At 43.8% G+C, this 27,414-nt stretch overlaps 1 protein-coding gene across 4 annotated transcripts in view; it reads left to right on the plus strand.

The window, feature by feature from the left end:
* Positions 1-27,414, plus strand: part of LOC144695752 (zinc finger protein 474-like) — a 64,806-nt gene that overhangs the window by 37,093 nt on the left and 299 nt on the right. For all 4 annotated transcript variants that reach the window (XM_078566734.1, XM_078566727.1, XM_078566742.1 and 1 more), the window contains exon 5: positions 5,671-5,851. In XM_078566734.1, coding sequence (XP_078422860.1) covers positions 5,671-5,851 — 181 coding nt within the window. The remainder of the gene's footprint in view (positions 1-5,670; positions 5,852-27,414) is intronic.

Below are 27,414 nucleotides of genomic sequence, written 5' to 3' on the forward strand. Positions count from 1 at the left end.
CTGCCCCTGGTGTTCACCTGTGAGCTAAACATTGAGGGAGTGGAATCCCTTCCAATTGATAAATACTCCAGGCTTATCTGAGGAAGCCTTGATTGCCACACAGGTGTAGTCTCTGACACACTGTACCTGTTGGAATCCAACCACTGCAGCAAATGCAAGAGTTCTCTGGGTCTGACTGGCCTCATCAGTGGCAACGTGGACATAAGTGGTAGGCTTTGCAAATGTGGCATTGGCTACCTGGGAGAGACTTGTGGGGATCTGATGACAGAATTTAGCAGACGTCATCAGCAGATCCCCGGAAGGAGCCCAAGGTGAAGAAATTCAGGGTGTAGTGACCTTGACAGCCACTGAAAATATGTGCTCATCTAGCCTTCTCTTGGAAGGAGGTCTTGTTCCAGGAGGCTGCAGTTGTCAGCTACAACCTGCTGTGAAAACCTGTGCCTCCTGAGGCACTGTTACTCCATCATGTCAAGGAAGCTGATTCTCTGTCTGTATGCCCTATGCTGGGAGTATCACCGCTTCAAGCTGGAGTTCTGTCACCATCCCTTTTGTCCTGTGAAGCAGCATGTGGCTGTGGAGCAGCATGTGGCTGTGGAGAAGGCAACTGCTGTTGTTGTGCCTCTTATTCCTCATCAGAGGTCCATGTGATAGCTACATAAGCTGCCCCTATGCTACAGTGAAGGCTGGCAGCAGGGTTGTGTACTACAAGCTGAGTGAAGTCCAAGGTAGGTGAAATGACTTCCAAGTAGTTGGAAATCATGTGTAACATACTGAAAGCATGAAGGCCTGTGAGCAAAAGCCTTTCAGGTAGACAAGGTAGCAGCAATGCAGTTTCACTGTTTAAATTTTCCAGCTTGTCAGTTTCATTGCTCAATAGCTCCCCGCTATGCTTTCGTCTTGTTAACCCTGGTGAGTTCCACACAGTTTTAAAAACTTAAAGCCAGAATTCTGGGTGAGGTTCTCAATTAAATGGTTGTTTAAATATTTACATGACTGACCTGAAAGCTCCATGAGACCTTCCCACTCACCTCGGAATGCGCCCCAGTAAAAGATGGAAGTGGGCGGAATCAGGTCGGGTTTCCGACATGGCAGCAGTTTTCATGGACTTAATACCCCCCTCCCTCCACCCTTCCGGTAGTTAAAATCCTTCCCAAAGAGCCTGCAAAAGGATATAAATAGGTTAAGTGATTGGGCAAAATCTGGCAGTTAGAATAGTAATGTGGAGATATGTGAAGTTATTCAATTAATAGGAAGAATAGAAAACCTGATTTTTTTTACGTGGTTAGAAGTTATTAAATGTTGGTGTTCAGAGGCATTTGGCTGTCCTTGTAAAAGAAACACAGAAAGTTAGCAGGCAAGTGCAGTTAAGTAGGCAACTGGTATGTTAGCCTTCATTGCAAAGGTGTTACAATACAAGAGTAAGGGTATCTTGCTGCAATTTTACAGGGCTTTGGTGAGACCACATCTGGAGTACTGTGTACAGTTCTGGTCTCTGTACCTTAGGAAGGATGTACTTACCTTAGAGAGGGTACAACAAAGGTTTACTAGATTGATTCCTGGGATCATAGGTTGTCCTCTGAGGAGTAATTGAGTAGAATGGGCCAATACTCTCTGGCATTTAGAGTAGTGGGATGAACATTGAGCTTTGCAAAAAGCCCTTTTTTACTTTCTGTGGCATGTTCCTTCAAAACCAAGTGACACTAATTCGGCTTCTGGGAGAAGAAGTTAAAGGGGTTCCTGGCAATGCGGTCATTAGACTTTTGAGAAGGCTCATATGACTCAGGTTGCTATGGAAATGAGATTTGAGAAGGGGAAAAGTAAATAGACTAACAACTGGGAGTTGGGTTACAGCTCTGGCTGTAGGCAGGAAAAATAAGACACTCTCAAAAAAACTCTGATGGCAGGAGATGTGAACCTTCCCCAGGAAAAAGGTCCTTTCTGTTCAGTAGAAAAAAGTACAGGGAGAAGAAGAAAATTTATCTGTGGAAAAGGCAATTTTACTAGAGTCGACTAGACTGTTTAATGGGTTTATTAAAGGGTGCAGTAAAGGAATCTCTGGGAATCCATGCTGTCAGGACTGAGGTGACCAGAGGGAATGAGCATTCATCGATGTGCCTTGCTGGTGATAATAGTATTTTGAAAACTCGGACGGAACAGAATGGTTAGTGAAGGCCCTTGGGAGATTCAGCCTATCTTGTTGAGGACTGAGTTGAACTCTACCAGAAAGCTGGGAGGAACTTGGGACTGCCTTTGATACTATGCGTGTGCCAGTAGTGTTTCAGTTAATTTTTATTGTTTAATTGTAATATTATTTGGCTGTTAGCTAATGTTTGAAACATATTGATTTGATTACTAGTCTAGTGACATTACCACTGCTTAAAAATAAGATGCGTCTCTTTTAAGGTGGAGATGATAATTTTTTTTTCTCTCAGAGAGTTGTTAATCAATAAAATGCTCCTTCCACAGAAAGCAGTGGAGGCTAGGTCATTGGGTTATGGGGTGGGAGGGGAGCAGACAGGAAAGTAGAGTTGAGACCACAGTTAGACCAGTCATGATTATATTAAGTAGTGGAAAAGACTCAAAGGATCTCTGTAAGGATCATAACTAAAGTGAAATATGATCTTATTGAAGCAGGTAAGATTCTGAGAAGGCTTGACAGGATAGATGGTGAGTGGTTGTTTCCCCTAGCTAGACAGCCGAGAAATAGAGGGCATAGTCTCAGGATAAGGGCTCGGCCATTTTAAACTGAGTGAAGGAGAAAATTTCTTCACTCAGTGCGATGTGAATCTTTGAAATTTGCTCCCCCAGAAGGCTGTGAATGCTCAGTCATTGAATATATTCAAGGCTAAGGTTAATAGACTTTTGGATTCTAATGAAATTGGACAGGAAACGAGACTTGAGATTGAGGATCAGCTATGATTTTATTAAATGGCAGAGCAGACTCAAAGGGCCATATGGCTTACTGTGCTCCTATTTCTTCTGTCCTCTGTTCTTAAACTTACACTGAAGCTTGATTAGATCACACTTGGAGCACTGTGCACAGTTCTGGTCACCATATTATAAAAAGGATATATAAGCCCTTGAGAGAGTGCAAAAAACAAATACAAGTATAATACCAGGAATGCAAGGTTATTGCTATCGGGAAAGAATGAACAGGCTGCGCTTCTTTCTTGAAAAGAGAAGGCTGAAGGGTGACAAAATAGACGTCTTTAAATTTAAAATTATAAAAGCTTTTGATAGTGCAGACACAGAGAATGTTTCCAATTGGGAAATGCAAAATTAGAGACCATCAATACAAGCTAGTCACCACAACATTAAATAGGAAATTCAGAAGAAACCTCTATACCAAAACAGTGGTGAAAACTCGCTATCAGAGGGAGTGGTTGAGGTGAAAAAAGAGGTGTATTTATGGGAGGCTAGAGAAGCATATGAGGGAAAAGGGAATAGAGGGTTTTGCAGATAGAGGAAGATGAAGAAGAGTGGGAGTTAGATGAAGAAGAGTGGGAGGAGCTCAAGTGGAGCAGGAATACCGGCAAGGACTGGTTGGGCCAAATGGCCTATTTCTACGCTGTAATTCTATATAATAACACTATCCTCATAAGCCAGCATTACAGCTTGCCTGAATGAAAGTGGAAAAAGTCATGATGCCACAAGTGGCTGTTCCTGCTAGTTGCACCAGCTCTGAAGCACACATTAGCAGCAGCTGATCATATGGCAGCTGGGACAGCCCTGCCTGTAGTATTTTGTTGACACAAATGCTGCAAAAACAAAATGGTATAAAACCACTTATGGTGCATCACTCTATCCTTAAATTCCAAGCTCAACTCTGGCTTGAACAGAATGCCAAGGTTATGCAAACTTGATTCAGCATGAGCAAACAGTTATAGGAGGGCATGTACATGGCAGCAAGGGAGTTTTTGACTGGAGTTGAAAATTAAATTTTAAATCAACCCAGTATTATATTAGAGGAAATTCTGTCTAACCCGCAGTGTAATGTCAGAGTGTAGCTTGTTGTAGAGTCAAGAGAAATTGTGGAGAGACAGAGCTAGGTTTAGCCAATGTACATAGTGATGTTGGCCCTGTGCCTTTGAATGAGATCTCTAAGGAGCAGCTTGTAGATGCTCAAAGGGAGGGAATCAATTATAGGTCCTTGGAAGAAACAGAGGTGTCCATGTGGGGTGGGAGGAGACATCATTGCTGGAAAGCTACTGACTGTGTTGGGCAATATTACAGTAACAATTCCATGCAGTGGAATTACAGAGAGCTGATGGAGGACAATGAGAGGATCAATCATGCTGAACATCATAGAGAGGCTGAGAGACCCACAGGTCACAATCACAGATTAAATGTTCATAACTTAGACTGAGATGGTTTTGGCACTGTTTGCAGATCAGGAACTGTACTGAAGAAGTTTGGGAAGGAATTGTGAGAAAGATGGAAATGGAAATAGAAGGCAAAAGACACATTTAAAAACATTGAGAAGAAAGGGAGGTTAAAACTAGGATAATAATTGGATAGGGTGAGATATTCTCCTATGTGGGATGGGCAAAGTGAATCAGAATATGGTCATATTTTTGTCAGAATGTTATAGTTAATGTATAATCAGTTCAACAGGACTCTTCATTAAAATGTTTTTTTTTAAACAATGTGAAGGTTAGAATAGAACAGACAATGGGGAGGAGATTTATCCTATTTTTGAGAAAAATATTTATAACCCATTAAGGCTTTTTATTATTTGTAAGTTATTTGGTTTTCCTGCTTGTGGGGTAAACCTGACATCCACATGGCCTGCATTTTCAGCTCAGCAGGCCCGGGAGCGGTCAGGAGACTGCCAACTGCGATCGGCCCCCGACCGCAATTTCACACTGGCTAGCCAATTAATGGGCAGTCAGCGTGAAACATTTGCTGAAAAGCTCAACACTCCGGGGTGGGGGTGGGAGGAGGGCGGGCATTTCTGCAGGCGCGGGAGAGCGCTGAGAGAAAGTCCCTAGAGGGCAGAGAGCTACCTCAGGGAGCTGCAGACCCGAAAACCATGAAATAAAGTTTTGAAAATCAGGAAAAAAATGTCCAAGCATCACAATCAGGCACCTGAACATATAGATGATAAAAATGCTGTCCATACATTTTTATTCGTATTTTATTTAATAATGGAAACCTCATCCCTCCCTTGGATGAGGTTTCATGAAAAATGCAAAGTCCGCCTGGCTGATTCGCCCATCTGCCATCTGTAAGGTTTGACGGACCACAAAAAATCGGAGACAATTGCACCATTAATGGGCTTTATTGCCCTCTTAATTGTCGGCAGGCATGCTTCTGACGTTTGCATATGACCGCTGAACGAAATATCGCACGAGCGCGGGATGATGTCGGGACGCTCGCCCGACGTCTTCTCCCGTGATTTTACGCCCAATCGGGTCAGGCACACACACACCCGCATGATGTAAAATTCTGCCCTATGTTCTCAATGGAAATAACTTACATACACAATCAAACTTTTAATATTAGACTGAAATGGAAATTGGTTCAACTAATCTAAATTAGCACTTTAAAAAGTGGTGGCATATTTTTTTCTGTCTGTTAGTGTATTAACAAATTGTGTCCTCCAACTGTGGCCCTACAGTATCTTACAGTGTTAGAATTTAATGGCTAAAACCTAACAATTGTTTCTAGCCACCAGCAATTAGACGCCCACGAACAGTTGTCTGCTATCTTTGTGGCCGAGAGTATGGAACCACATCTATAAGTATTCATGAACCACAGTGTTTGAAAAAATGGCATATTGAAAATGATAAGCTTCCAAGGCATCTCAGGAGGCCTGAACCTAAGAAACCTGAAGTCAGATCTATCGCAGGTAGGTGTATGTTAAATATTATTTTTTAATGTGCCATTGTAGCATGATTGTAATGAGTTTATAGTAAAGAGTTACTGTTTTAGAGTTGAGTCTGGGTAGTTTGTTTCAAGAATTCACCCTACATTATGAAAATGGTACATATAGCATGCACATACAGTCAGACTTCCTGTATCACATCTTGTTGAATTAGGCAGATTTCTAATTCATGTTTAAATTTGGTTGGTTTACATTTATATTTCCCCCACTCAACTCAAGTTGTTCTTATTTGATTGGCTACATGCCAATTTATTAATTGTACGCTTAAGAACTAAATGTAAATGAAATAAAGCAATGTAATTAATCAAAATACTTTTAATCGCAATTTTTTTCTTTAGCATGCCATCATTGGTCTTATAAGGGGAGATGGAGCTTACCTGCTTGCAAGACGATGAAAATCTCAACATTCTAGGATGTGCAGAAGGCCCCTATTTTTTGTTTTAATGGGATCTGTGCATTTAAAAGACTGTAAAGGAAGGGACATTTGCAACTGAAGGCTGGGAGAGCAAATGGCACCAAGATACCTTCTAGATACTAATTGTAAAATCAGAAACATTACACTATAATGAGTAGGTGGTAGTTGTTCATGCATTCAGTGCTAGTCTATTCTTGGAAGGTGTGGCTGCTTGCTCTTAGCTTGCTTGATCAGCTTATGTCATGAAATTTCTTGTAGCATTGAATGGGAACTTTAAAAAATTTGTTGATGTGGATGTTGCTGACAATTTATTGCCCATCTCTAAATGCTGGTGGTGAAGCATCTTCATGAACTGTTACAGTCCATGTGGTGTAGCTGCTTTACAGTGCTGTTAGGTAGGAAGTTCCTGAAATTTAACCCAGCAACGTTGAAGGAATGATAGGATGGTATGTGACTTGGAAGGCAACTTGTAAATGGTGGTATTCCTATGTGCCTGCTGCCCTTGTCCTTTTAGGTGATAGAGGTTGTTGGGTTGGAAAGTGGTGTTGAAGAAGCCTTGATAAGTTACTGTAGTGCACCTTGTAGGTAGTACATAATGCAACCATGGTATACTGGTACTGAAGGGATTGAATGCTGAGGTGGTAGATGGGATGCCAAACAAGCAGGCTGCTTTGTCCTGGATGGTGTTGAACTTCTTGAGTATTGATGAAACTACACTCCCCCCGACAAGTGGAAAGTATTCCTGAATTTTGTCTTGTAGATAGTGGACAGGCTTTGCAGAATCTGGCCTGCTCTTTTTTAATTCATTCATGGCATGTGGCGTCACTGGTTAGGCCAGCATTTATTACCCATCCCTAATTGACCTTGAGAAGTTGGTGGTGAGCTGCCTTCTTGAACCGCAGCAGTCATGTGGTGCAGGTTCACTCACAGTGCTCCTGGAGTTCCAGGATTTTGACCCAGCAACAGTGAAGCAGTAGCGATATGATTCCAAGTCAGGATGGTGAGTGGCTTGGAGGGGAACTCCCAGGTGGTGTTGTCCCAATGTGTCTGCTCCCCTTGTCCTCCAAGATGGTAGTGGTCGTTGGTTTGGAAGGTGCTGTCTACGGAGGCTTCATGAGTCCCTGCAGTGCATCTTTTAGATGGTACACACTGCTGCCACTGTGCGTTGGTGGTGGAGGAGGGAGTGAATATTTGTGGTGGGGTGCCAATCAAGCAGGGGCTTTGTCCTGGATAGTGTCAAGCTTCTTGAGTGTTGTTGGAGCTGCACTCATCCAGGCAAGTGGAGAGTGTTCCATCACATTCCTGACCGGTAGACGGTGAGCAGGCTTTGAAGAGCCAGCAAGTGAGTTCCTCATCACAGGATTCCTAGCCTCTGGCCTACCCTGTAGCCACAGTATTAATATGGTTAGTCCAGTTCAGCTTCTTGTCAATAGTAACCCCTACAATGTTGATAGTGGGGGATTCAGCAATTGTAATGTCATTAAATGTCAAGTGGCGATGGTTAGATTCTCTCTTGTTGGAGATGGTCATTGCCTGGGACTTGTGTGGAAAATGTTACTTGCCACTTGTCAGCCCAAGCCTGGATATTGTCCAGGTATTGCTGCATTTGGACATTGACTGCTTCAGTATCTGAGGAGTCGCGAATGGTTCTGAACATTGTGAAATCATCAGCGAACATCCGCACATCTGACCTTATGATGGAGGGAAGGTCATTGATGAAGCAGCTGAAGATGATTGGATCTAGGACACTACCCTGAGGAACTCCTGCAGTAATGACCTGAAACTGAGATGATTGACCTCCAAAAAGCATAACCATCTTCCTTTGTGCTAGGTATGGCTCCAACCAGTGGAGAGTTTTCCCCCTGATTTCCTTTGACTCCAGTTTTGCTAGGGCTCCTTGATGCCACACTCGGTCAAATGTGGTCTTGATGTCATGGGCAATCACTCTCACCTCACCTCTGGAGTTCAGCTCTTTTGTCCATGTTTGAACCAAGGGTGTAATGAGGTCAGGAGCTGAGTGGCCCTGGCGGAACCCAAACTGAGTGTCAGCGTGCAGGTTATTGCTAAGCAAGTGCCACTTGATAGCACTGCTGATGACCCCTTCCATCACTTTACTGATAATTGAGAGTGGACTGATGGGGTGGTAATTGGCCGGGTTGGATTTGTCCTGCTTTCTGTGTACAGGACACACCTGGGCAATTTTCCACATTGCCTGGTAGATGCAGGTATTGTAGCTGTACTGGAACAGCTTGGCAAGGGCCGTGGCAAGTTCTGGAGCACAAGTCTTCAGTACTATTACCAAAATATTGTCAGGGCCCATAGTTTTTGCAATATCCAGTGCCTTCAGCCCTTTCTTGATATCATGTGGAGTGAACTGAATCAGCTGAAGACTTGCATCTGTAACGTGCTCTGGAACTCTGGCGGAGTTGAATGGATCATCCACTCAGCACTTCTGGCTGAAGATTGTGGCAAATGCTTCAGCCTTATATTTTGCACTGACGTGTTGGGCTCCCCCATCATTGAGGATCATTGTGGAACCTCCTCTTCCAGTGAGTTGTTTATTTGTCCACCCCCATTCACGACTGGATGTGGCAGGACTGCAGAGCTTAGATCTGATCCGTTGGTTGTAGGATTGCTTAGCTCTGTCTATCACTTGCTGCTTATGCTGTTTGGCACACAAGTAGTCCTGTGTTTTAGCTTCAGCAGGTTGACACCTTGTTTTTAGGTATGCCTGGGCTTCTCCTGGCACACCCTCCTGTACCCTTCATTGAACCAGGATTGATCCCATGGCCTGGTGGTAATGGTAGAATGGCAGATATGCCAGGCCATGAGGTTACAGATTGTGATTCAGTACAATTCTGCTGCTGCTGATGGCCCACAGCCCCTCATGGATGCCCAGTCTTGAGTTGCTTGATCTGTTTGAAACCTATCCCAATCAGCATGGTGGTAGTGCCACACAACATGATTGCTGAGGGTATTCTCAATGTGAGGACAGGACTTGGTCTCCACAAGGACTTAGTTGTAGGAGACAGAGGGTGATGACAGAAGGATGCTTTAATGACTGAAAGCCAGTGTCCAGTGGCATACCACAGGGATCTGTGCTCGGTCCCCTATTATTCTTCATTTATATAAACGACATAGATGACTATGTGGGGGTTAGGATTAGTAAGTTTGCAGATGACACAAAGATTGGCCGGGTGGTTAACAGTGAGGTTGAGTGTCTTGGGCTACAGGAAGATATAGACGGGATGGTCAAATGGGCAGATAAGTGGCAGATGGAATTTAACCCTGAAAAGAGTGAGGTGATACACTTTGGAAGGAGTAATTTGACAAGGAAGTATTCAATGAACGGCATGACACTAGGAAGTTCTGAGGAACAAAGGGACCTTGGCGTGTGTGCCCATAGATCTCTGAAAGGGCATGTTAGTGGGGTGGTGAAAAATGCATATGGGACACTTGCCTTTATCAATTGAGGCATAGATTACAAAAGTAGGGAGGTCATGTTGGATTGTATAGAACCTTGGTGAGGCCACAGCTGGAGTACTGTGTGCAGTTCTGGTCGCCACATTATAGGAAGGATGTGATTGCACTGGAGGGGGTGCAGAGGAGATTCACCAGGATGTTGCCTGGGATGAAACATTTAAGTTATGAAGAGAGGTTGGATAGACTTGGGTTGTTTTCATTGGAGCAGAGAAGGCTGAGGGGCAACCTGATCAAGATGTACAAGATTATGAGGGGCATGGACAGGGTGGATAGGAAGCAGCTGTTCCCTTTAGTTAAAGGGTCAGTCACAAGCGGACATAAGTTCAAGGTGAGGGGCAGGAGGTTTAGGGGGGATGTGAGGAAAAACGTTTTTACCCAGAGGGTGGTGACGGTCTGGAATGCGCTGCCTGGGAGGGCGGTGAAGGCGGGTTGCCTCACATCCTTTAAAAAGTACCTGGATGAGCACTTGGCACATCATAACATTCAAGGCTATGGACCAAGAGCTGGTAAATGGGATTAGGTAGGTAGGTCAGGTGTTTCTCATGCGTCGGTGCAGACTCAATGGGTCGAAGGGCTTCTTCCGCACTGTGAGATTCTGTGATTCTGTGATGTGCGGTGTTCACTATTACCGATAATGCATTGGACTGATGCATCTGCAGCAGGCAGGCAGGTTGGTGAGGATGAGATCAAGTATGTTTTTCCCTCTTGTTGATTCACCCACCACCTGCCGCAGACCCAGACTTGCAGCTATGTCTTTTGCACTATCCTTTGCATTACCGTGGGTCCCTGGATTACTAGTCCAGTGACAATGCCACTAGGCCACCGCATCCTGGTAGCCACAGGATATATATGGCTGGTCCAGCTAATTTCTGGTCAGTGGTGATTGCCAGTGATGGTAATGCCATTGGCTGTCAATGCCATTAAATGTTTAAATTTTCTCATTTTGAGGGTGGTAATTGTCAGAAGCTTGTGTGGCGCAAATGTTTCTTGCCGTTTATCAACCCAAGTCTGAATGTTATCCAAGTCTTGCCGCATGTGGGCATAAGTTACTTCATTATTTGAGGAGTTAGGATGGAACTGAACTCTGCAATCACCAGTGAACATCCCCACTTCTGATCTTTTGATGGAGCGAAGGTGATTGATGAAGCAGCTAAAGATGTTTGGGCTTTTGAGATGCCCTAAGAAACACCTGTAGCAATGTCCTGGGACTGAGATAATTGGCCTTCAACAATTGCATTATGCAGTAAAGTTAAACAGCACTACACAGGTTTAAAATGAGTTATTTTTTGTTTGTTCATGGGATGTAGGTGTCTCTGGTAAGGTCAGTATTAATTATTCATTCCTAATTGCTCTTGAGAAGGTGCTTCTTGAACTGCTGCAGTCCATGTGGTGTAAGTACACCCACAGTGCTGTTAAGAAGGGAGTTCCAGGATTTTGACCCAGTGACAGTGAAGGAGCAGCGATATAGTTCCAAGTCAGGATGGTGTGTTGATTGGAGGGAACCTTGCAGGTGGTGGTATTCCCAAGCATCTGCTGCCCTTGTCCTTCTAGGTGGCAGAGGTGTCAGATGTGGAAGTTTGTGTCAAGGAGCTGCAGTGCAACTTGTTGATGGTATACACTGCAGCCACTGTGCACCAGTGTAGGAGGGAGTGAATGTTTAATGTATCAGATGGGGGTGCCATCAAGTGGGCTGCTTTGTCCTATATAGTGTTGAAGTTTTGTTTGTTATTGGAGCTGCACTCATCCAGTCAACTGAGGAGTATTCCACCACAGTCTTGATTTGTTCTTTGTAGATGGTGGACAGCCTGCATGGGGGTGGCGGAGGAGGCCAAGTGCGGAAGTCAGCGCTTGCACGCAGATGCGCTCTCAGAAAACTTCCTGAAGGCACAGAGTTGCCTCAGGGAGCTGAAGATTTTCCACATTAAAAATAAAGTTTTCAAAAATAAGGAAAACATGTCCCCTCATGTGACTCTGTCACATGAGCAAGGACATGTTGCAAATGAGTTCTGAAAACTTTTATTTTATTTTTAATTAACATCGGAACCCTCATCCCGCCCGTGGATGAAGTTCTCTCGAAAATCGAAAGGCCACTTGGCCTATTCATCCGCCTGCCAACAGTAAGGTTGGACAGGCAGGGAAAAGTTCTATTTAACTAATTGATTAATAGGCTTAACAGCCCTCTTAATTGTCAGCTGGCACGCTGCCGACTCCTACGTGTGCCCGCCGACTGAAATATCGTGAGTGCGCGATGATGCTTGCCTGATGTCATCATGTGCTATTTCACAATCGTGCATGTTGGGCACGCGCCCGCACGCCGAGGTGAAAATTCAGACCTTGGTTTCAGAGTGTGGTGTGTCTGACCACAGGTTGCCTATTGGTACATGGACTGTGTACTTACTTTGGACACCAGGGTATAAGATAGCTTTTGTAATTTGTGTTATCCTTACAAATCTGTATATATCTGTAAAGATATAATTGTTGGTGAAGGGGTATTATAATATTGTTCATCCTTTGTTTAATAAATGTTTAATGCTTTTGTTAAAAGTTCATTAGCTGACTCCAGTGACTCGGTTCAGTAGTCCCTCTCCACGTATCTAAATGAACAAATAAAAGTTAGGGTCTATCAAGCTGGGTTCCACCCTGGGATCAGGCTTGTCTGGTGGTAACCTCAGCTAGGGATCATTACAATGGTCATTGTCTGGCATTTATGTTGCATAAATGTTACTTGCCACTTACCAGCCTGAATTTTGTCCGGGTCTTGCTGCATGTAGCCATGGCCAGCCAGTAGTTGAACACTACACAATCATCAGCAAACATCCCAACTCCTGACATTATGTTTGGAGGTCATTGGTGAAGCAGCTGAAGATGGTTGGGCCTTGGGCACTACCCTGAGAAACTACTGCAGCGATGTCCTGGGACTGAAATGATTGGCTTCTAACAACCACAGCCATCTTCCTTTGTGCTAGATATGACTCCAATCAGTGGAAAGTTTTCCCCCTGATTCCCATTGACTTCAATTTTGCCAGGGCTCCTTGATGTCACACTCAGTCAAATATTGCCCTGATGTCAAGGGAAGTCACTCTTATCTCACCTCTTAAGTGCAGTGCTTTTGTTCATGATTGGACCAACACTGTAATGAGGTCAGGAGCTGAGTGGCCCTGGCAGACCCCAAACTGAGCATTGGTGAGTAAGTGCCCCTTGATAGCATTGTTGATGACACTTTCCATCACTTCGTTGTTGATTGAGAGTTGACTGATGGAGTAGTAATAGGCCAGATTGGATTGGTCCTGTTTTTTGTGGACGTACTGCACACACCAAGGCTATTTTCCACTTTGTGAGGCTAGCAGTGGGAGTAAGGCTAGTTTTGGAGCACATGTTCAACACTACAGCTGTGATGTTAATGGATATCATAGCGGAGAATTTTCTGTGCCCGCTGGCATGTTTGGCAGCAAGAGTGGACAATCTGGCAAGAAGGCCAAAAATTGGTTTTCAAACATCGTGAAACCAACTTGCAATCGTCTGCTCTGCCCGTCAATGGCGGGATGTGTTTCCTGCCGTCAAACATTGGGAACTTCATTGTAATACATCTGCATATCATTATAAGCCCAGCTCACCAGAATCAGCCACCATGATGGATCATCTGACTGTGTTTCACAACTGTACATAAGTGATATACACCTGGTGAGCTGCACTTCGCTCGGGACTTCAAGGTTTATTTGCCTCCCTTGCTTCAGGCAACACTCGCAGTCATCAGCCCCAGGCTTCTCAAACAGCATCACATCAATTTAGGGCAGATCTCTACCTACCAGACCAGCCATAAGGCGGGGATGGCTTTTCAACGGCTGCAGGACTTGGGTTTGCTTGGGGAAGGGGGAGAAGTGGCCTCAGGCGAGGGAAGAGGCTGCAGGGTGAGGGCTGTATTGAGGAAGGGGGTTATCCCAGGGTGTGTGTGGGGGCACAAGTTGATCTGTGCAAGTGGCTTCAAGATGGTGAGGGCTGAGGAGGCAGTTTCTAGAGGAGATGAGGCCAGATGTAGAAGTGAGGGTGTGTGTGAGAGAGTGAGTGGTGATGTCCCTTGAGCTGACAGTGAGTGAGATGCCAGTGAATGTGTGATAGGCTTGAGTGTGAGAGTTTAGAGTGTTGAGATGGTTGCCTTACCCTGGCAGCATGGATGGGATCATTCATCCTCTACCTGCATTGGATGGCCAACCTCTTCTCTGTAGCGTTGGCACTGATCACCACTGCCATCGCCGACCAAGCCGGAGTGGTAATGTTGCTGCCCTTCCTGTGGACAGAGCGGGGATAGAGGACATCATGGAGGGCCTCCATGGTGTCTGAAAGGCACTTGAGGGACTTGTCACTAAACCGGGCGCCTGCAGTCTTCTTGCCTTTCGGGGCCATGTCCTCTTTGCAGCAGTCCTGGGCTGAAAGCACTGAGAGTTGTGCGTATGGTTACACTTTAAATGTGGCACTTGGTGTGAGGAAGCAGCGAAGTGACGGCATGGCAGGCGAATCGGAGCCTGCTCGCCATTGAAACAGCCTGTTTCCTGGGAATGCATGATTAATGAGGCGGATTGGGATGATATGGTGTGAAAAGCCATCATTGTGGCTGGCGGGTAAAACATCTTTTTTCCCAACCGCTACCACACTTAATGCAAATCTGGGACGATTCCGCCTATCGCCTTTGCTGTATTCAGTGCACTCAGCCATTTCTTGATATCACATTCAATAAATTGTATTGGCTGAAGGCTGGCTTCTTGTCTCTCGGAGGCTGAGATGAATCATCCACTCACCACTTCTGGCTGAAGATGGTTGGAAATGCTTCAGCCTTATCTTTTGCACTCATATGCAGATGTCTGCTAACATGAAGATGGAGATGTTTGCGGAATGCCCTTGTCCTGTTAGTTATTTAGTTGTCCACCACCATTCATGACTGATGTGGCAAGAGCTTTGCCCCGATCCTTTGTTGTGGGATCACCTAGCTCTGTCTATAGCATACGGTTTCCATTGATTAGCATGCTCTTAGTCCTGTGTTGTAACTTCACTATGTTGGCACCTCATTTCTCATTACACTTGGAGCTGCTCCTGGTATGCTCATCTACACTCCTCATTGAACCATAGTTAATCCCCTTGCTTGATATCAGTAGTGGTGTGAGGGATGTCCTGGGTCATGAGGTTACAGATTATGGTAGAATACATCTTTGCTGCTGCTGATGTATCGGAGTGCCTCAGAATGCCCAGTTCTGAACAGGTAAATTTGTTCTGAATCTACCCCATTTAGCACAATGGTAGTGCCACACAGTGCCCTTCAGGACTTTACCAGCTTAGTCAATAATAGTGTTACTGAGCCACTTTTGATGTTGGACATTGAAGTCCCACACCCAGAGTACATTGTGTGGCCTTGCTATTCTCAGTGCTTTTTCCAAGTTGTCTTCAACATGGAGGAGTACTGATTCATCAGTTGAGAGTCAAACCTGTGTTTGATCTCTTGCAATGAGGCTTCATGGAGTCCAGATTTGATGTTGAGGACTTCCAGGTTCACTGTCTTCTGACTGTATACCTTGTGCCACTACCTTTGGTGGGTCTCTCCTGTCAGTGGAACAGGACATACCCAGGGGTGATGATGGGGGTGCTTGGGTCATTGGGTGTAAATTATGACATAGAGAGTATGATTTTGACAAACAATTGTTTGACAATCTTTGGGACAGCTCCTCTAATCTTGGCACAAATCCCTAGATGTTATTGAGGAGGGCTTTGCATGGTTGACTGGGCAGGGTGTACCTTTATTGTGTCCAATGCCTAGATTGAGTTGGGTAGTCCATCCAGTTTTATTCTTATTAGACATTATTGCAGTGAGTTGGTACAACTGAGTGGCTTGCTAGGCGATTTCAGGGGGCATTTAAGAGTCACCGCAGTGCTGTTGGTCTGGAGTCACAGGCTAGACAGGATAAGGACGACAGATTTTTTTCTTTAAAGGACATTTATGAATTGCATGGGTTTTTACATCAATCTAGTATTTTTACGGGCTAGATTCCAGATTTATTTAATTAACTGAATTTAAATTCCCCAGATGCAGTGGTGGGATTTGAATATGTGTCTCCAGGTCATTAGTCCAGGCCACCAGCTTGCTAATCCAATGACTGACATAGCCATTGTGTAACCATACCCTTGCTCTGAAAGCTGAGTAGGCCTACAACCCTTTTATTAGATGCTATGACTATAAACTTAATAACTTACACTCCTGTAGCACCTTTAACAAAAAGCCCCAAAGTGCTTCACTAAAGCGAAATATCGCTCCATGAAATAAAGGAAAGAATAAATAACATATGTTTTGATGAGGCTTTTGAAAGAGGGGAGAGGAAGAGCAAGGTCAAGGAGCTTAGCAATGATGTTTCAGAGTTTGGGGTTGAAATAGCTACAGACTCTGCACCTAAATTAGAACAAATGAGAAGGGGGGTTAGAGTGGAGGCTAGGTCAAAAGAGGGGAGGGTAAGTAGATCTCACAGTCTAGAAGTGGAAGGTCTTAACCAGCTTGAGGATTTACCACCTTGGAGAACCAATTCCAGTGAGTATTGCAGTCCAGTAAAGTCAAACATGTACTCTTCCCAATGACACAGCAGTTTCTCATGCAACAGAGAAGTGTGAGCTGATGCATTTGGGGAGGTCAAACAAGGCAAGGGAATACACAGCAAAGGGGAGGATACTGAGAGGTGTAGAGAAAGTGAGGGACCTTGGAGTGAATGTCCACAGATCCCTGAAGGTAGCAGGATAAGTTGATAAGGTAGTTAAGATGGTATATGGAATCCTTTCATTTATTAGCTGAGGCATAGAATATAAGAGCAGGAATTTTATCCTGGAACTATATAATACACTAGTTAGACCACAACCTAAGTGCTGTATGCAGTTTTTGTCACCTCATTACAGAAAGGATGTAATTGCACTAGAGAGCGTACAGAGGAGATTTACGAGGATGTTGCCAGGATTGGAAAATTGTAGCAATGAGGAAAGATTGGATAGGCTGGAGTTGTTCTTGGAACAGAGGAGGCTGAGGGGAGATTTCATTGAGATGTACAAAATTGTGAGGGGCCTGGATAGGGTGGATGAGAAGGGCCTATTTACTTTAGCAGAAAGGTCAGTGACTAGGGCGCATAGATTTAAAGTGATTGGTAGAAGGATTAGAGAGGAGACGAGGAAAGAACTTTTCACCCAGAGGGTTGTAGGGGTCTGAAACTCACAGCCTGATAGGGTAGTAGAGGCAGAAACACTCAATTCATTTAAAAGGTGTCTGGATATGCACCTGAAGTTCTGTAACCTGCAGGGCTATGGACCAAATGCTGGAAAGTGGGATTAAGCTGAATGGCTCTTTTTCAGCCGGTGCAGACACGATGGGCCAAGTGACCTCTTTCTGTGCCGTAAATTTTCTACGATTGTAGTAGCTATCAGTAGTTCCTGTCCACGCTCTTGAATTGTGTCTTTGGCTTGCAGCAAGTGGAATTACATAGCAAGATTATTTAATGAATATTTTGGCATATAGATGATATCTTGGATCTGTTTAGTTATACACCTGTTACTTTGTCTAAGTAACCTGCAACTTGTCACATGGTTCCATTTTACAAAAAAGCTTTGCAAGAATAAGATGATTAGCTGGCCTTCCCTATTTTATTACTAAGTTGTGGCCCATTATATGGACAAATTTTTTAGCTATTTCATTATGTAAATTTTCCTAGTTCATGCACTCATCCATTTATAAGTGCTGAACCCATATCTTTATATGGTAAGTCTTTGAAGCGTTAGCTTCAAACCTTTTTTTTCTCTTAAAACACACTTTATTTGACGGCTGTACTTGTGAAAACAGAACTTTTCTAACCAAATTGGCTAAACTTTGGTAGTTGTCTAACCTGCAGCCTCACAAGTCTGTTGCTCACTAGCCAAGGCTTCATCCACAAATACATTGATGGTGCCATCAGTGCATTGTGCTTTCTTGCTGCATTTACTCAGATTCCTAGGTTCCCGATAGCTGTTTCAGCAGCCAACGCGGCTTTTATCTTGATTGTTAAGGTTAAGGCTGCATGCATAACAGTCTGCACACTGATTAGTTTATTTTTTGCTGCTAATATGAATGGCATAGGGAGTTGAATGTTGCCCAGTGGAAGGCTCCAGCCACATCTGTGTTTTGCCGGCAGCCACTAATTATTTCCCTTATTAGCAGCATTACCGGCAACAACTCCAAAAGCAAAGGAATTAGCTTCAGATGTTAGTACCTTTGAAGTTTTAGATTCCAGTGCAACCAGTAGAAGATCAAAATCACAGCTGACAGAGAACCAACATCACAGATGCTGAAAGCTGAGAGCATAAGCTGTGGGAGACACCCTTATGGAGAATAGGCTTTATTGTTGGAAGAAGATCTGATTCACAACCAACCATGCAACATGAATCGAGTGGTTGATGCTTTTTAAGCTGAGTAAATGATTGTTGAAGCTTTGGTACTTGGATAAGCTCTGAAGATTTATTACATTCTTTATCAAAACCAAATATAAACATATTCCACCCACAAATCAATTTACATCGACATACACATTGAATGAAGTAATCCATTCAACAGCTTATCCCCAAGGTTACAATCTGCCACTACAGCAAACATAGTAACTCTTTTAGTAACATACTTTCCCTTCCCTCACTAATTTCACCCTCCACACGGAAAAATTCACTCTGTAACATAGTTGTTTGAAATCACTGATCCAAAACATACCACATATCAATATGTACAAAATGAAATGTACTTGACAGCAACACAAAGATTGCTTTGATCCATATTAATCTTGTTGGTAATACACAGAAATTGTTAGTCTTTTGATGTAATTTTAACTGTGTTTACAGCATTTCTGCTATATAACCATAAAACTAAATATACACCAAGACTGAAAATCAACACGTAGACTAAACAATTTACATAACTCAAACTAAACCTGCTATGCATGTGCATCTATGCATTTTCGGCTTATCCTCTTCCCAGTTAGGAGAATCAGTAAGATATAGTGTGGAATGCACTAGGGATTCAAGAGAACCCCAGAACTTTTAGCAGTCATGAATAATGGACAACAGCTGCCACATCTGACACTGATGCAAACCAGATTCAGCAGGTCAAGCCTATTCTGAACATTCCAGCAGTGGCCCATAGAACAAGAAAAAGGAATGAGACATTACAGTAAGATAATTTTTAAAAAGAGTCCTATGGAGATGATACTCAGTATGATGAGTTTTAAATAGCTGATATTCTACAATAGTTTCTACTTTGGGCACTATTATTTGAAGATAAATTCAGTTAGTATACAAAAATATTTTCTGTGAGACACATTTAGCACACAATGGAATGCTCTTCTATTTTAATCTGGCCATCTATCCTTAGGGCCTCTATGAATGGGGCCTCCACTATAATTGGCCTGCAACTGCCACATTTTTCAGGGTGGACTCGAATGCTGAGAAGCCATCCACCATGGTGTCATAGATGTAGTTAGTAGGCTTTACCAATTACCTTGATATCGGTTGCACAATCACATATTCTATCCCCTGTGCCTGCACACAAGTGTAACATTCTACGATAATCCTTTTTTTAAACATCCAGGACCCATGAGGTCTAAATCTCGAGGATTTTCAGTCTGGCTGATATCTCTTCATCCTCTAGTCAAGAATTTTTGTCTCCTTATCTTCCATTCTAGCTCCTGCTGACTGGTTTGCATCACCCTGTGCATTTCCAAATGGCTCACTTTTTGATGCATCTAATTGATGTCTCTGAACTGGTGCTTTGCCAGGAGAGGATCGATAATGCCATGGGTAATATGCTGGCATATTAGTATCAGAAACAGAATGACCTTATAGTTCTTTTTCCTCTTCTGCTTCTTTTTGCTGTACGACACAAAGTAAGAGAAGCAGGATTAGAATTGGTTACTAAGCAGCACAGCTCATTTCAAATTTTTCAGTAGAAGCAAGCACATCAGCATTTCATTTCAATTTGCTGACGGGTCATGTGTGATTCAATAGCATAGGGAGAGGAGAAGCAGCATATCATTTTGAACCTTCAGTTGGAACCTTCCTTCCAAATTTCCGTGTAACTCCTTTAACTGTCTTCCTTCCCAGAAAGTTGCAGCAGACTTTCGAGCACGTTGAGACAGGTGGATGCCCAAGATGCGCCCCAAGTGGCAAGGGCAACCACCATTCAAAACAAGGGACCTCTCTCGATCTCATCAAAGTTTCCCCTTCCTAGGAGTGAGGACAGAAGTTGGGGAAGACTACGATCAGTGGCCAAAAACTCTGTTTTTTCAACTTCAATTAAATTTTTAAAAACCTACATGAAACCTCATCCTGCCCGTGGATGAGGTTTCATGCTTTTTTAAATTTCTGCCAGGGCTCCTGGCCTGCCCGCCAACCTTAAGGTTGGACAGGCAGGTCCATTAATTAGTTTAATGACTCTGTCAATGGCCTCAATCACCGTGCGTCATTTTACACGTCGGCGAGCGGGCTCGGCCCCCAGCTCGCCGATGGAAAACCCCTGCCCTAGCTTTCTATTTCATTGCAAATGAAATTACTGAAGATAAACGTAGAACTATCCTGCTAAGTCTGTGTGGAAGCGAAAGGTATAATCTTATCAGAAACCTGACTGCCCCCAATGTGCCCAGTATGAAGTCATACAACGAGTTAGCAGAGTTTGTAAAGTTGTATTTTCAGCAAAACCGTCTGTAATTATGCAGCCCTTCAAGTTCAACACGAGAGTTCGTGCTCCAGGGGAATCTATTGTTACCTTTGTGGTGAACCTGAAACAGCTGACCGAGTACTATGAGTTTGGGGATGCCTTGAATGACATGCTGCAGGGCAGACTCATATGCAGGGCGAATGACAACACCATACAGCACCATTTGCGTGCTGAATCAGATATTGATTTCAAACATGCTCTGGAACTTTCTCTCACTATGGAGAGTTCTGCAAAAGACCCTCAGGATTTGCAGCACGTGAATAATGGAGCAGTGCACCAACTTAGTCTACTGCATTCGTTGCTCCCAATGTGGTCTTCTCTACATTGGAGAGACCAAACGCAGACAGGGCGAACGCTTTGCAGAACACCTTCAGTCTGTCCGCAAGAATGACCCAGACCTCCCTGTCGCTTGCCATGTTAACACTCCACCCTGCTCTCTTGCCCACATGTCTGTCCTTGGCTTGCTGCATTGTTCCAGTGAAGCTCAACGCAAACTGGAGGAACAGCACCTCATCTTCCGACTAGGCACTTTACAGCCTTCCGGACTGAATATTGAGTTCAACAACTTTAGATCTTGAACTCCCTCCTCCATCCCCACCCGCTTTCCGTTTCTTCCCCCTCCCTCCCTTTTGTTTTTTCCAATAATTTATATAGATTTTTCTTTTCCCACCTATTTCCATTATTTTTAAATCTATACCTTTTATGCCCTTTTAGTCTTATTTCACCCCACCCCCACTAGAGCTATCTGTACCTTGCGTGTCCTGCCATCCATTCTTAATTAGCACATTCTTTTAGATAATATCACCACCTTCAACACCTGTCTTTTGTCTGTGACATCTTTTGATTATCTGCTCCTATCACTGCTTGCTTGACCCTACAACCACCCCCCCACCCCACCTTAAACCAGCTTATATTTCACCCCTCTCCTATTTTTACTTAGTTCTGTTGAAGGGTCATGAGGACTCGAAAGGTCAACTTTGTTCTTCTCCGCCGATGCAGCCAGACCCTCTGAGTTTTTCCAGGTATTTCTGTTTTTATGTTAGTCAGAAGCCTGCCATGTGCATAGCACTAAAACTGGCACAGCAGATTTTCAGCGTGATTCCCTGTCTACTGAACGATGAGTCAGGAAGCCTAATTACAATGTGTCAGCTGACAAGGTACACATTTGCTGTAGGTGTGGCGGGAATCATTGGGCAGACGTATGCGGATTTAGAGAGGCAGAGTGTAACTATTGCCACAAGAAAGGACATCTAGCTAGACAGTGCAGAACAAAAAATAAACAAACAGCGATGCAGAGAACAAATCTGATTGAGTCAACTGACACTGCAGAAGTTGATGCTGCTGATGCATACTCTCTGTATTGTGTGACTGCTATTAAATCTGAGCCAAATGCAGTGACAGTGCAGGCGAATGGCAAGCAACTGCAGATGCAGGTGGACACCGGTGCTTCAGCTGCTGTTGTTGGGGATCACACGTTCAAGTACCTCAGTGAAGAGAGTGAGCCATTGACATTGGAGTGCATGTCCGCCACACTGAGAACCTACACATGTCAAAGGCATTGCTGACATTCCAGTCTGCTAAACAGCAGACAGTCCAGCTTCCTGTGATGGTCATAGAGGGGGAGGGGCCCAGACTTTTGGGTCAAGATTGGCTGCAAAAAATAAAACTACACTGGTCAAAAATATTCCATTTGAAGTCCGATGGAGTTCCAGAGCTCTTGAAGAAATATGACACTGTTTTTCAAGATGAATTGGGAAAACTAAAGGGCATGCAAGCTAAAATACACGTCGATCCCAGGCAACACCACATTTCTTCAAGGCCAAATTGTGCCTTACTCACTGAAAGAAAAAGTGGAAGCAGAGTTGTGTAGGTTGGAAAACCTGGGAATAATTCAGCCTGTCTAGTTTTCTGAGTGGGCCGCACCCATCGTCCCAGTTGTCAAGCTAGGTCAGACCATACGTCTATGCGGTGACTACAAACTGACAGTCAACAGAGGAGCAAAGTTAGACAAATACCCCATTCCCAAATCGATGACTTGTACGTCAAGTTAGCAGGAGGCAAGTCATACACAAAGCTAGATATGAGTCATGCCTATCAGCAGTCAATAGAGTATGTGACAATCAATGCTCACAAAGGTCTCTATCAGTACACCCAGTTGCCTTTTGGAGTTTCATCTGTATGTGCTATTTTTCAGCGAATCATGGAGAGTCTCCTGCAGGGATTTATACTTGTGATCATGGACTTAGATGACGTCCTCATCATTGGACTGACCAAAGCTGAACATTTAGCCAACCTTGAGGAAGTGCTGAAAAGATTTATGGAAGCAGGTGTGCGTTTAAATGCACATTCCAGGCATCTGAGGTAACCTACCTGGGCCACAGAGTGGATGCTATGCGGTTGCATCCTGTTGAAGATAAGGTCCAAGTCATTAAAGATGCACCATCACCCTGTAATGTGACTGAGCTTAAGTCATTCCTAGGGATGATAAATTACTACAGCCATTTCTTACCTAATCTGCCCACTGTTCCTGCACCACTCCACCTGTTGCTGAGGAAGAACCACTGCTGGTCATGGGGTCCACTGCAAGAAAAAACCTTTGCAGCAGTGAAGAAACTGTTTCATTCATCATGCTTGGTAATACATTATGACCCAGCTAACAAGATAGTGCTGATGTGCGATGCTTCTCTCTGTGGTGTAGGAGACGTACTGTAACATCAAATGGAGGATGGGTCAGAAAGGCCCATCGGCTACATTTCAAGAACACTCTCCCAAGCTGTTCCCAGCTGGAGAAAGGAGGGCTGTCAGTTGTGTTTGGTGTCAAGAAGCTTCACCAATACCTACACGGGTGACATTTCGCAATTGTGTCCAACCACAAGACGCTGACAGTCTTGTTCAGTGAAGACAAAGCTATTCCACCTATAGCTTCAGTGAAAATCCAACATTGGGCCCTGACACAGTCAGCTTATCAGTAGACATTCATGTGCCGCCCTGGCTCGCATATAGCCAATGCAGATGCACTTAGTTGTCTTCCTTTACTGGGCAGCCCTGCCAACACACCCGTTCCACAAGAGTTAGTGTTGTTGTTAAATTTCTTGGATTCATCACCTGTATGCACTAAACAGGTCAAGAATTGGATAAGCAGAGACCCAGTACTGTCAAAAATTAAAGACTTCATTTTACAAGGCTGGCCAAGTACCTTGTGTCTGTTGACCTGTGCCTCTTTTATTCCAGAAACACTGAACTGAGTTGCCAGGACGGAATTTTGCAGTGGGTTCCAGAGTCGTGGTCCCTTCCCAGGGCAGAGAGTCACTCTTGGCAGAGCTCCACAGCGCACACCCAGGCATGTCAAGAATGAAGATGTTGGCCCATGGTTATGTCTGGTGGCCAAGAATAGACAGTGACATCGAGAGCATGATTAAACACTGTTCCCTTTGCCAGCAACACAGAAGCTACCTGCTTCAGCTCCTCTTCACACATGGCAATGGCCTGGCCGTCCTTGTGTCAGACTGCATATTGACTATGTGGGACCGTTTCTAGGCACTATGTACCTGTTAGTCATTGATGCACATTTGAAGCAGCTTGATGTTTGAGGTAAAAATGCCAACTTTAGCTGCAATTATTGAGAAGCTGCATCACTCCTTTAGTGTAAATGGTTTGCCTGAGATTCTTATCTCTGACAATGTAACAGCTTTCACTAGCGTCGAATTTCAGAGGTTCATAGACCTGAACAACATCCGGCACATAAAGACCGCTCCCTGGCATCCTTTGTCAAATGGTCCCACCGAAAGCTGTCCAGACCTTTAAAGCCAGTATGAAGAAGTTGGCTGGACGTACTTTGGAGTCTCGTCTTTCCAGCTTCCTTCTGAGTTACCACACAACACCACAGACTACTACTGGCTCCACACCATCAGAGTTGCTGATGAAGCGCCGCTTGCACACCTGTCTGGATTTGGTGTTTCCCAATTTGGAGGGGAAGTGGAGACAGAAACAAACCACTCAGAAACTGAACCATGACTTACACAGCGGTGCTCGTACGTTCAAAGCAGATGACCCTTTGTACATGTGTAACTTTGGAAGTGGACCATGCTGGACTCCAGGGGCCATCATTTCAGAAACTAGTCCATTGTCATTTTGAGTTCGTTAAGAACAAAGTAGCGTGCAAACATGTGGATCACATTCGAACAAGAGAAACATCTCAGCGGATGCAAGGTCAACCTGTGACTGATATTTTGTTGCTGAACTCTTAAGTGTGAGGCTGCCCTATAGCTGCTATTCCTGACACATCCAACGAGCTGTTGAATACAGAACCACACAGTTCCAGTGATGCATCTTTTTGTGCAGATCAAGACCCCATTGTTCCTGTTCCGGAACCCCCCTCGGAAGGGCTGTGTCATTCTGACCATTCCCGCAGAGCACCTTAGAGACTTAATTTGTAGTTATAGCCTAGAAGTGCTTGCCAAGGACATGAAGGGGCAGAATAATCCCAGAGCAATCACTTGGAGTTTGGGCAGTCTACCCCAAGCCTCTTAGATTTAGGTTTGTTTAAAAAGAGAAGGGAGAATATTCTGTTCTTTGTTTCCAAAGGAAGTAAAAGACGAGACATTACAAATGCTTTGTTAGTTTTCAGATATGTTGTTGTAGTAAACATGTAAGGAACTTAAGGGGGAGGAAATGTGGTAATTAGATTAGTTGTTCCTCTCTCCTGTCAATCAACCGTAGGTCAACGTGCTTCTGGTAGAGATGGCGACAAGCTTGTGAGCATTGTAACATGTGCCTTCAATAAAAGTTAAGTTTATCTGCACTAAATCTGCTCCTCCCTCAAGTTATAACAGAAAGACCAAAGGTGCACCCTCAGTTACCCCCTTTCTAAAAAGGGCAATTTAGAATAATTTGCAGAAGAATCTTTATTTTTCTTTGGAGTTCTAGACTACAAACTCAACCCAGATGACTAGATGGACTTCACTTTTGTCATTTGGTAACACTGTGGGTCTCATTCAGCACAATACCATTGATCCTATGCCAGGTCCCACAGGAATGCAGGAATTGCGATTGGGACTCCAACCATCTTACACTGCCGGCCTTGTAGGAAGAAGCGCCACAAGGCCCTTCAAAATACCAACATAATGCCAGATTGTGCTACAAGACCTGAAGATTTTCAACTCCAAATCTTGAGGTTTAAATGGAATCTGTGCATGTAAGGGTTTTAGGGCAGGAGCACTTGCAGATGAAAATACCAAATTATTTCTGGACAGTAATGATAAGCTCCAGAAGTACTTCAATATAGGGAGAAGGTGGTAGTGGTATGTGGTAAGCATACTTGTTACAGTGTATTCTTGAAAGATGTGGTTCCTTGCTTTTCAGTTGCCTTGACCAGGTAAGGCCATTAAACTTTTGGTGGCACTGCACTGCTGTCCCTGTGGTTATTGAGGTTATTACTGTTATAGCTACCTCATTTCATTGTACCTGGGCAGTAGATCTTCAGGATCCTTTTCTTGTGATACAAAGAGGCCTACCTTCCATACCCTAATTAGATCCAGAATAGATGTACCCCAAAACTTAAGGTTTTGCGCCCTTCAGTTGTCCTTTCAGACATACTCAACTGATTGAAGGCCTGCTTCCAATCCAAACAATCTTCCAATGGAAAAAGGCTCTGAATAAAGGTCATACGGACTCGAAACGTTAACCCTGTTTCTCTCTCCACAGATGCTGCTAGACCTGCTGAGTTTTTCCAGCATTTTCTGCTTTTGTTTCAGATTTCCAGCATCTGCAGTATTTTGCTTTAATCTTCCAATGGTGCCTAGTCTTCTAAGATGGCCTTCAAATTCTGCAGCAGCACATGATTCCCACCACTGTCCCTACCCTATTTGTAGCAAGCTATCAATTGAATGTGGAAACATGGGCCTAGTCACTTTGGAGTCTCTGCAAGGAACATTATTTCATTGACTGTTGAAGTCCAGTTATCTTTTAGTAATGCATACTATTCTAATTGTGCACTGAACATCTTGCACACTTTCATTGCTCTTTACAATATTGCTTGTTTGTCAAAGCTTTCAATTTGATAATTCAGACTTTCCTGGAACCTTGGTGGTGTTGCTCCAGTACCATTGAAGCTAAAGAGGAAGGGAATCCCTGTGGTTGACCCCATGGGGCTACATTAGTTAGATGAAAACAACAGGATACTTTTTGGCCCATTGATATATCAGGATGCTTATCTGCTGCTATCAACACAGAACAACATGTCTTTACATCTGTTTTCATAGGTTATGGTAGTATAGTGATTTTGGTGCTCATCTAGTATCTTGGAGGTTGTGAGTTCAAATTCCACATTGGATGAAGAGATTCTTCTGTTGTAAAAGCCTTGTATCGAAAATAGCATTTCATACCTAATGGTACAAATGAAAATGATGAAGTAGTAGTCAATGACATAAAAACAAAAACCTCCAAAATGTATTGCAAAATAAGGATTCTGCATACCTTGAAAATATATCTGTGGGGTTCCTTAAATTCACTACCACCTTATTATCAGTGCCAGTAATTATATTTGGCTGGGAATGTAATCAGCCACTAGTGAGCATGAAATGCCAGAAAAGGAGATATATGATGCCACCACATCATTATCACCTCAATAGGCTAGAACTGCTCCAAAATCAGCAAATGCTTAGCCAACTACTGAAAATGGATCAAGTGAAAAAGTAGAAGGAGTTGCAGTGCAACGGGATCTCTGCCCACTTTCTGCTCCTGGCCGCTTGTTTTATGACCCCCGGATAGGCATCTTGGAGGAGAAAATGTAGGGAGATTTTATTTCTCTCATTGAAATGATTTGCTTAAGATGTTCATTTATTTTTTGGAGTATTTCTTGGATCTATTTTTCTCAAAGCACTT

The sequence above is a fragment of the Cetorhinus maximus genome, chromosome 2, assembly GCF_964194155.1.
Source record: "Cetorhinus maximus chromosome 2, sCetMax3.hap1.1, whole genome shotgun sequence".
Taxonomy (NCBI): Eukaryota; Metazoa; Chordata; class Chondrichthyes; order Lamniformes; family Cetorhinidae; genus Cetorhinus; species Cetorhinus maximus.